This window comes from Cyanistes caeruleus, unplaced genomic scaffold (assembly GCF_971803275.1).
Source record: "Cyanistes caeruleus unplaced genomic scaffold, bCyaCae1.hap1.1 HAP1_SCAFFOLD_277, whole genome shotgun sequence".
Lineage (NCBI taxonomy): Eukaryota > Metazoa > Chordata > Aves > Passeriformes > Paridae > Cyanistes > Cyanistes caeruleus.
The window spans coordinates 53364-63024 of NW_028256052.1; the positions used below are offsets into that span (position 1 = coordinate 53364).

The 9661-nt window shown below is 65.3% G+C and overlaps 1 protein-coding gene across 2 annotated transcripts; it reads right to left on the reverse strand.

Annotated features, from left to right (window-relative positions):
* Positions 1-4906, reverse strand: LOC111943141 (uncharacterized). Of its 2 annotated transcripts, XM_086874583.1 has the most exons (6): positions 4736-4906; positions 4390-4602; positions 3934-4193; positions 3140-3273; positions 585-1466; positions 1-529 (listed from the first exon to the last, which is right to left on the reverse strand). In XM_086874583.1, the coding sequence occupies exons 1-6, from the start codon at positions 4804-4806 to the stop codon at positions 227-229; spliced, it is 1863 nt and encodes a 620-aa protein (XP_086730709.1). In that variant the 5' UTR covers positions 4807-4906; the 3' UTR covers positions 1-226. The 2 variants fall into 2 exon arrangements, with proteins under 2 accessions (XP_086730709.1, XP_086730710.1); XM_086874584.1 differs by having other exon boundaries at positions 1-1466; positions 4736-4882.
* Between the last annotated feature and the right edge of the window lie 4755 nt (positions 4907-9661).

The window sequence follows — 9661 nt, forward strand, 5'->3', positions numbered from 1 at the left end:
TGAACGGGCAGCACGAGCAGCGTTATTCCAACAACAAACTCGGCTCCGGCCTGCGGTGGGCGCGGGGGAGGGCGGGGGGCGCCTCGGGCCCCGCGGGCGCGGCTCCGGCACGGAGCGGCCCCGGGCGGCTCTGCTCATCCTCATCCTCATCCTCATCCTCATCCTCCGCCTCAGCCCAGCTGCTCCCTCAGGAACCGCAGGAAATTCCTCAGCAGCTCACACAGCTTCAGCAGGCTCTGGTACGGCACCGAGATGAGCAGAAGCCGGTCCGCTTCCCGTGTGGGCAGCGGCTCCTCGGGCTCCGGGGCCGCGTCTGCCTCCGGTTCCGGCTCCGGTTCTGGCTCCGGTTCTGCCTCCGGTTCTGCCTCCGCTTCTGCCTCCGGTTCTGGCTCCGGTTCTGGCTCCGGCTCTGCCTCCGCTTCTGGCTCCGGTTCTGCCTCCGGTTCTGCCTCCGGTTCCGGCTCCGGTTCTGGCTCCGGTTCCGGCTCCGCTTCTGCCTCCGGTTCTGGCTCTGGCTCTGCCTCTGGCTCTGGCACTGGCACAGGCACAGGCACAGGCACTGGTGTCGGCTCTGGCTCTGGCACCAGCTCTGGCTCTGGTATTGGCACTAGCGTTGGCTCTGGCACTGGCACTGGTTCCGGCTCTGGCACTGGTTCCAGCTCTGGTTCCAGCTCTGGCTCTGGCATCGGCACTAGCGTTGGCTCTGGCACTGGCTCTGGCTCTGGCATCGGCACTGGTGTCGGCTCTGGCACTGGCACAGGTTCTGGCTCTGGCTCTGGCTCTGGCACCAGCTCTGGCTCTGGCTCTGGCTCTGGCACTGGCACTAGTGTCGGCTCTGGCACTGGCACTGGTTCCGGCTCTGGCACCGGCTCTGGCTCTGGCTCTGACTCTGGCACTGGCACTGGTGTTGGTTCTGGCATTAGCACTAGTGTCGGCTCTGGCACTGGCACAGGTTCTGGCTCTGGCACCAGCTCTGGCTCTGGCATTGGCACTAGCGTTGGCTCTGGCACTGGCACTGGCTCTGGCACCAGCTCTGGTTCCGGCTCTGACTCTAGCGTTGGCTCTGGCACTGGCACAGGCGTTGGCTCTGGCACCAGCTCTGGTTCCAGCTCTGGTTCCGGCTCTGGCTCTGGTTCAGGCTCTGGTTCTGGTTCTGGTTCAGGCTCTGGCTCTGGTTCCAGCTCTGGTTCCAGCTCTGGTTCCGGCTCTGGTGTCGGGGTCTCTGCAGAAGTCGAGGTGACCTCTGGCTCTGGAGTCGGGGTGCAGTTCAGCTCCGGTGCTGGACCGGATATGTCAGCTGGGCTCAGGCCCGTCTGGAGCAGGATCCAGTTGTAGAAGTGCTGAGTGGAGGTGTAGACCCCGGGGTGCCTGGCTCTGTCACAGCCTTTTCCCCAGCTGCTCATTCCCACAAGCCAGAAGGAGTCAGCTCTGTTGTCCTTGCAGATGAGAGGATTCCCGCTGTCCCCCTGTGCCAGGAGAGAAGGCTCAGAGGCTGTGGTGGACTGCTGCCATCCCCAGGGCCACCTCCTCTCTCCCATCCCAGGGCCACCTCCTCTCTCCCATCCCCAGGCTTTTCTCCTCTCTCCCATCCCAGGCTTTTCTCCTCTCTCCCATCCCAGGGTTTTTTCCTCTCTCCCATCCCCAGGATTTTCTCCTCTCTCCCATCCCAGGGTTTTCTCCTCTCTCCCATCCCAAGGCTGGCTCCTCTCTCCCATCCCAGGGTTATCTCTTCTCTCCCATCCCCAGGGTTATCTCTTCTCTCCCATCCCCAGGGTTATCTCCTCTCTCCCATCCCAGGATTTTCTCCTCTCTCCCATCCCAGGATTTTCTCCTCTCTCCCATGCCCAGGGTTTCCTCCTCTCTCCCATCCCAGGCTTTTCTCCTCTCTCCCATCCCAGGGCTGGCTCCTCTCTCCCATCCCAGGCTTTTCTCCTCTCTCCCATCCCCAGGATTTTCTCCTCTCTCCCATCCCCAGGGTTTTCTCCTCTCTCCCATCCCAGGGTTGGCTCCTCTCTCCCATCCCAGGATTTTCTCCTCTCTCCCATCCCCAGGGTTTTTTCCTCTCTCCCATCCCCAGGATTTTCTCCTCTCTCCCATCCCAGGACTGGCTCCTCTCTCCCATCCCCAGGATTCTCTCCTCTCTCCCATCCCAGGGTTTTCTCCTCTCTCCCATCCCAGGGCTGGCTCCTCTCTCCCATCCCAGGGTTATCTCTTCTCTCCCATCCCCAGGGTTATCTCCTCTCTCCCATCCCAGGATTTTCTCCTCTCTCCCATCCCAGGATTTTCTCCTCTCTCCCATCCCAGGATTTTCTCCTCTCTCCCATGCCCAGGGTTTCCTCCTCTCTCCCATCCCCAGGATTCTCTCCTCTCTCCCATCCCAGGGCTGGCTCCTCTCTCCCATCCCCAGGATTTTCTCCTCTCTCCCATCCCCAGGCTTTTCTCCTCTCTCCCATCCCATGACTGGCTCCTCTCTTCCATCCCCAGCATTTTCTCCTCTCTCCCATCCCCAGGATTTTCTCCTCTCTCCCATCCCAGCATTTTCTCCTCTCTCCCATCCCAGGGTTATCTCCTCTCTCCCATCCCCAGGGTTATCTCTTCTCTCCCATCCCCAGGCTTTTCTCCTCTCTCCCATCCCCAGGATTTTCTCCTCTCTCCCATCCCAGGACTGGCTCCTCTCTCCCATCCCCAGGATTCTCTCCTCTCTCCCATCCCAGGCTTTTCTCCTCTCTCCCATCCCCAGGCTTTTCTCCTCTCTCCCATCCCAGGCTTTTCTCCTCTCTCCCATCCCATGACTGGCTCCTCTCTCCCATCCCCAGGGTTTTCTCCTCTCTCCCATCCCCAGGATTTTCTCCTCTCTCCCATCCCAGGATTTTCTCCTCTCTCCCATCCCCAGGGTTTTCTCCTCTCTCCCATCCCCAGGATTTTCTCCTCTCTCCCAGCCTCTGCCAGGTCCACATTCCCAGCCTGGGAAGGTTCAGCTCAGGGTCCAGAGCCTCCAGGCCCTGGGCTGGGAGCAGCTCGGGGGCTCTCCCATCTCTGCAGGTGGGTCCCAGATGTGTGGAGGACAGATGTTCCGGGGTCACATCCGTATTTTTGGGGCTCACACGGGACAGGCTGGGCTGTGTGTGGGGTCTCCTACCTGGCAGGTGTCGATGCCACCCTGCGGGTACCCAGCACACAGGTTGTCAGCATGAACGGCCCCCGAGTACCAGCGGCTGCTGTTGCAGAGCTCCGTGTCCATGAGGTGGACCTTGGACTCCTGCAGAACCATTCCTGATCCCGGAACCGCGGGAATGAGCCCCCAGCAGCTCGGGACCCGTTCCCTCCCCTTCCCCGGGGCTCTGCCCCTTCCCCGGGGCTCTGCCCCCTCCCCGGGCCCGGCTCTGCCCCTTCCCCGGGGCTCTGCCCCTTCCCCGGGCCCGGCTCTGCCCCTTCCCCGGGGCTCTGCCCCTTCCCCGGGGCTCTGCCCCTTCCCCGGGCCCGGCTCTGCCCCTTCCCCGGGGCTCTGCCCCTTCCCCGGGGCTCTGCCCCTTCCCCGGGCCCGGCTCTGCCCCTTCCCCGGGGCTCTGCCCCTTCCCCGGGCCCGGCTCTGCCCCTTCCCCGGGCCCGGCTCTGCCCCTTCCCCGGGGCTCTGCCCCTTCCCCACGGAGCGATGCTGTCCAGCTGTGTCCCAGCTGTTGGCGCGGGGAGGAGCCGGGCCCATCTGTGCAGAGGCTTCTCGGGGCCGGCAGGAATTGTTTGGCTGAGAAGGGACCTTCCAGCTCATCCCTTTCAGACAGACTTCCCCCAGGCCGGGCTGCTCCGAGCCCCGGCCCTGCTGCCATCCCGCAGCTGGACTCTGGCTGTGGCCAGTCCATGTCCCCAGGGTGCCCAGCCTGTGGCCCTGGCATGCCCAGCTCTCCCTCAGGGCGCACATCCTGCATGGGAACTCACCTCTGGCAAAGTTCCAGCCGGCGATGTAGCAGGATTTCAGCTCCGAGACCCTGAGCGAGGCGTCGGGCACGCAGCCCAGCTGGATGTAGTCGCTGCACTCCACGGGCTGCTCCAGCTCCAGCAGGGCGATGTCATTCCTCGCCGTGGCAGGCACGTAGTGCCGGTGTACCAGGAGCCTCTGGATGTGTCTCACCGCAGCCTCAGGGCCCGGCTGGCTCAGGTCGGTGGCCCCCAACACCACCTCCCACGTGGAGATGTCCCTAGAGAGTGGATGGAGACAGGGGTGACAGGGAGCGGAGCCACGGGCTGGCAGTGGCCCAGCATTTCCCTGCCTTCTGCTTCCCAAGGCAGACAGCGAAGCAGAGAGGAGCGAGCCGGGATGAAAGTGGCACGCGGTGCTGTCACCTGGGCACCTGGCTGTGCTCTGGGGACATCTCTGTCCCTGCTGTTTCTTACCCGCCCCTGGCGAAGCAGTGTGCGACCGTGAGCACCCACTGGGAGCTGAGGAGGACACCGGTGCACATGTGCCACGTGCCGTTCGCCCAGGTGGCCTGGATGCTGGCGATGCCGGGCCAGGAGCCCGGGGGGACCCCGGTGCCACCCAGGAACCGGGAGGTGCCGGCAGCAGAGCTGTGGTCGGAAGCCAAGGGCCGGAGCCCGCAGGTCCCTCTGGAAGCACAAAGCCATCGGTGCCCTGCTCGGGGACAGCGGGGACAGCGGGGACAGCGGGGACAGGGACCCCCGAGGGGCTCATCCGTGCCGGGACAGCCCCGAGTGTCCCCGAGCCCCCGGGGCCACCGACCTGCAGGTGTCCCACGTGCCCCGCACGGGCCCGGCCAGGGCCAGCAGGACGAGCAGGGCCAGCAGAGCCATCGGTGCCAGCGCAGGTGGCAGAGGCGGAGCGGAGCTGTCACCTCTGGTGGCCCCGGGCCGGGCTGATGTCACACAGGGGCCGGTTCCAGGGACACAGGGACAGCTCGGTGTCACAGAGGTGTGGAACGTTGTGAGCACCAGCGCGGGCTGAGACCCGGCAGAACCTCCCGGCACCGGGCTGGGCACGAGCCTGGAGCAGCCCCGGGACAGGGACCTGGGGGGGCTGGGGGTGAGAGCTGGGGGTGCTCACCTGGAGAGGAGAAGGCTCCAGGGAGAGCTTCCAGAACGTTCCAGGGCCTGAAGGGGCTCCAGGAGAGCTGGGAATGTTCCCCTGGAGAGGAGAAGGCTCCAGGGAGAGCTCAGAGCCCCTGCAGGGCCTGAAGGGGCTCCAGGAGAGCTGGGAATGTTCCCCTGGAGAGGAGAAGGCTCCAGGGAGAGCTCAGAGCCCCTGCAGGGCCTGAAGGGGCTCCAGGAGAGCTGCAGAGGGACTGGGCCAGGGCTGCAGGGCCAGGAGCCAGGGAATGGCTCCCAGTGCCAGAGGACAGGGCTGGATGTTGGCAATTGGCAATTGGGAATTGCTGGCTGGGCTGGAATTGCCAGAGCAGCTGGGGCTGCCCCTGCATCCCTGGCAGTGGCCAAGGCTGGGTGTCCTTGCCCAAGGAAGAATTCAGTAGCCAGCAGGTGACCGATGCTAATTAATGAAAGAGATTTTGATTTGATTTTGGACCAAATGCGTCTCTCTGTGGCTCAGGATGTACAAACGGCTGCCAGAGTTTTGTCCCGGGGTCTCTGGGGGGGGGGGTCACAATTTTGTTGGCCGCAGCTGCTGGCAGAGCTGGACTCGGTGGCTCCAGAACCTCTCCAGAACCGGTCCAGAACCGGTCCAGAACGGCTCCAGAACCGATCTAGAACCAATCTAGAACTGCTCTAGAACCACTCTAGAACCGATCTAGAATTTTTCTAGAGCAGACCTAGAACCGTTCTAGAGCAGATCTAGAACCGTTCTAGAGTAGACCTAGAACCGCTCTAGAACCGTTCTAGAACCGTTCTTGAGCAGACCTAGAACCGATCTAGAACCGTTCTAGAGCAGCTCTAGAACCGTTCTAGAGCAGCTCTAGAACCTGTCTAGGAGCGCTCTAGAACCGCTCCAGAACCGCTCCAGGACCGCTCCGGGACTGCTCTAGAACGGCTCCGGAACCGCTCCAGAACGGCTCCAGAACGGCTCCAGAACCGCTCCGGAACCGCTCCAGAACAGCTCCAGAACCGCTCCAGAACGGCTCCGCTGGAATTTCCTTCATCCCGGCGGTTTTGGGCATTCCGGCCGCAGCAGGAGCAGCCCCGGGTCCCTCCCCAGGGGACAGCGGGGACAGCGGGGACAGCGGGGACAGCGGCCGGCCGGGGTGGCAGTGCCGGGGTGGCAGTGGCAGTGCCGGGGTGGCAGTGCCGGGGTGGCAGTGCCGGGGTGGCAGTGGCAGTGCCGGGGTGGCAGTGGCAGTGCCGGGGTGGCAGTGCCGGGGTGGCAGTGCCGGGGTGGCAGTGGCAGTTCCGGGGTGGCAGTGCCGGGGTGGCAGTGCCGGGGGTGGCAGTGGCAGTGCCGGGGTGGCAGTGGCAGTTCCGGGGTGGCAGTTCCGGGGTGGCAGTGCCGGGGTGGCAGTGGCAGTGCCGGGGTGGCAGTGCCGGGGTGGCAGTGCCAGGGTGGCAGTGCCGGGGTGGCAGTGCCGGGGTGGCAGTGCCGGGGTGGCAGTGCCGGGGTGGCAGTGGCAGTGCTGGGGTGGCAGTGCCGGGGTGGCAGTGCCGGGGTGGCAGTGCCGGGGTGGCAGTGGCGGCGTGGCAGTGCCGGGGGTGGCTCGGGTGGAGCCGGGGCTGTCCCGCTCCTCCCCACGGTTCTCCCGAGGGTTCGGAAGAGCGGGGGACACTGGAGGGACACGGGGGACACGGGGGGGACACGGGGGGACACTGGGGGACACTGGAGGGACACGGGGGGGGACACGGGGGGGACACGGGGGGACACTGGGGGGACACTGGGGGACACGGGGGGACACGGGGGGGACACGGGGGGGACACGGGGGGACACGGGGGGACACGGGGGGGACACGGGGGGGACACGGGGGGGACACGGGGGGGACACGGGGGGACACTGGGGGACACTGGGGGGACACGGGGGGACACTAGGGGACACGGGGGGGACACGGGGGGACACGGGGGGACACGCGGCACTCCCGGGGGGGGACACGGGACCACCGGGCTGCCCCCCCCGTACTGAGCCGGGCCGAAAGCCCCGCCCCTCCCATTGGCCACGCCCACAACAATGACCACGCCCCCAGACTGCTCCTTTAGAACAGCAGCCACGCCCACTCCGAGCGCTGAGGCCACGCCCCTCACTGGTAATGCCACGCCCACATCGCTGAGCAGCGCCCTTTAGCCACGCCCACATAACGCCTTATGTGGTGCGTGGCCCCGCCCCCGTGACCGAGCCATTGCCCCGCCCCTACCGGCAGCTTCCGGCGGAAGTGGCCGCGCGGCGGAACCGGCCGGAGGTGAGGGGGACCAGGGGGACCGGGGGGACCGGGGGGGACCGGGGGGACCGGAAGGGCGGAGGGATCGGGGGGGAGACGGGGTGGTCCTGAGGGGGTGACGATGGGGGCCCCGGGGGCGTCCGGGAGGGTCAGGGGGGTCCTGAGGGGGTCAGGGTGGTTTTGGGGGGTCCTGAGGGGGTCAGGGGGGTCCTGAGGGGGTGACGATGGGGGCCCCGGGGGGGTCCGGGAGGGTCAGGTGGGGGTCAGGGTGGTCCTGAGGGGGTCAGGGGGGTCCTGAGGGGGTGACAGTGGGGGCCGGTGGTGTCCAGGGGGGTCAGGGTGGGGGTCAGGGTGGTTTTGGGGGGTCCTGAGGGGGTCAGGGGGGTCCTGAGGGGGTGATAGTGGGGGCCCGGTAGTGTCCAGGGTGGTCCTGAGGGGGTCAGGGTGGTTTTGGGGGGTCCTGAGGGGGTCAGGGTGGTTCTGAGGGGGTCAGGGGGGTCCTGAGGGGGTCAGGGGGGTCCTGAGGGAGGGACAGTGGGGGCCGGTGGTGTCCAGGGGGGTCAGGGTGGGGGTCAGGGTGGTTTTGGGGGGTCCTGAGGGGGTCAGGGGGGTCCTGAAGGGGGGGCAGTGGGGGGCCGGTGGTGTCCGGGGGGGGTCAGGATGGTTTGGGGGGTCAGGATGGTTTGGGGGGTCAGGGTGGTTTTGGGGGGTCAGGATGGGGGTCAGGGGGGTCCTGAGGGGGTCAGGGGGGTCCTGAGGGAGGGACATTGGGGGCCCAGGGTGTCCGGGAGGTGTCTGGGGGGTTGGAGTGGAGTTTGGGGGGGTCAGGATGGGAGTTTGGGGGGTCAGGGTGGGAGTTTGGGGGGTCAGGGTGGGAGTTTTGGGGTCAGGGTGGGAGTTTGGGGGGTCAGGATGGGAGTTTGGGGGGTCAGGGTGGGAGTTTGGGGTCAGGGTGGGAGTTGGGGGGGGTCAGGGTGGGAGTTTGGGGGGTCAGGATGGGAGTTTGGGGGGGTCAGGGTGGGAGTTTTGGGGTCAGGATGGGAGTTTGGGGGGTCAGGGTGGGAGTTTTGGGGTCAGGGTGGGAGTTTGGGGGGTCAGGATGGGAGTTTGGGGGGGTCAGGGTGGGAGTTTTGGGGTCAGGATGGGAGTTTGGGGGGTCAGGGTGGGAGTTTTGGGTTCAGGGTGGGAGTTTGGGGGGTCAGGATGGGAGTTTGGGGGGTCAGGGTGGGAGTTTGGGGGGGTCAGGATGGGAGTTTGGGGTCAGGATGGGAGTTTGGGGGTCAGGATGGGAGTTTTGGGGTCAGGGTGGGAGTTTGGGGGGTCAGGATGGGAGTTTGGGGTCAGGGTGGGAGTTTGGGGGGGTCAGGATGGGAGTTTGGGGGGTCAGGATGGGAGTTTGGGGTCAGGGTGGGAGTTTGGGGGGTCAGGATGGGAGTTTGGGGGGGTCAGGATGGGAGTTTGGGGTCAGGGTGGGAGTTTGGGGTCAGGATGGGAGTTTGGGGGGGTCAGGATGGGAGTTTGGGGGGTCAGGGTGGGAGTTTGGGGGGTCAGGATGGGAGTTTGGGGGGTCAGGATGGGAGTTTGGGGGGTCAGGGTGGGAGTTTGGGGTCAAGGTGGGAGTTTGGGGGGTCAGGGTGGGAGTTTGGGGTCAGGATGGGAGTTTTGGGGTCAGGATGTGAGTTTGGGGGGTCAGGGTGGGAGTTTGGGGTCAGGATGGGAGTTTGGGGGGTCAGGGTGGGAGTTTGAGGTCAGGATGGGAGTTTGGGGGGTCAGGATGTGAGTTTGGGGGGTCAGGGTGGGAGTTTGAGGTCAGGGTGGGAGTTTGAGGTCAGGATGGGAGTTTGGGGGGTCAGGATGGGAGTTTGGGGGGTCAGGATGGGAGTTTGGGTTCAGGATGGGAGTTTGGGGGGTCAGGGTGGGAGTTTGAGGTCAGGATGGGAGTTTGGGGGGTCAGGATGTGAGTTTGGGGGGTCAGGATGGGAGTTTGGGGGGTCAGGGTGGGAGTTTGGGGGGGTCAGGGTGGGAGTTTGGGGTCAGGATGGGAGTTTGGGGGGTCAGGGTGGGAGTTTGGGGGGGTCAGGGTGGGAGTTTGGGGTCAGGATGGGAGTTTGGGGGGTCAGGGTGGGAGTTTGGGGGGTCAGGGTGGGAGTTTGGGGGGGTCAGGGTGGAGTTTGGGGGGTCAGGGTGGGAGTTTGGGGGTCAGGGTGGGAGTCCTGGGGGGTTCAGGAGGCGGGACAGGGTTTGTGATGTTTGATTTTTGTGATGTTTGTGATTTTCCTGATGTTTATGATGTTTGTGATGTTTATTTGTGATGTTATGATGTTTGTTTGTGACGTTTG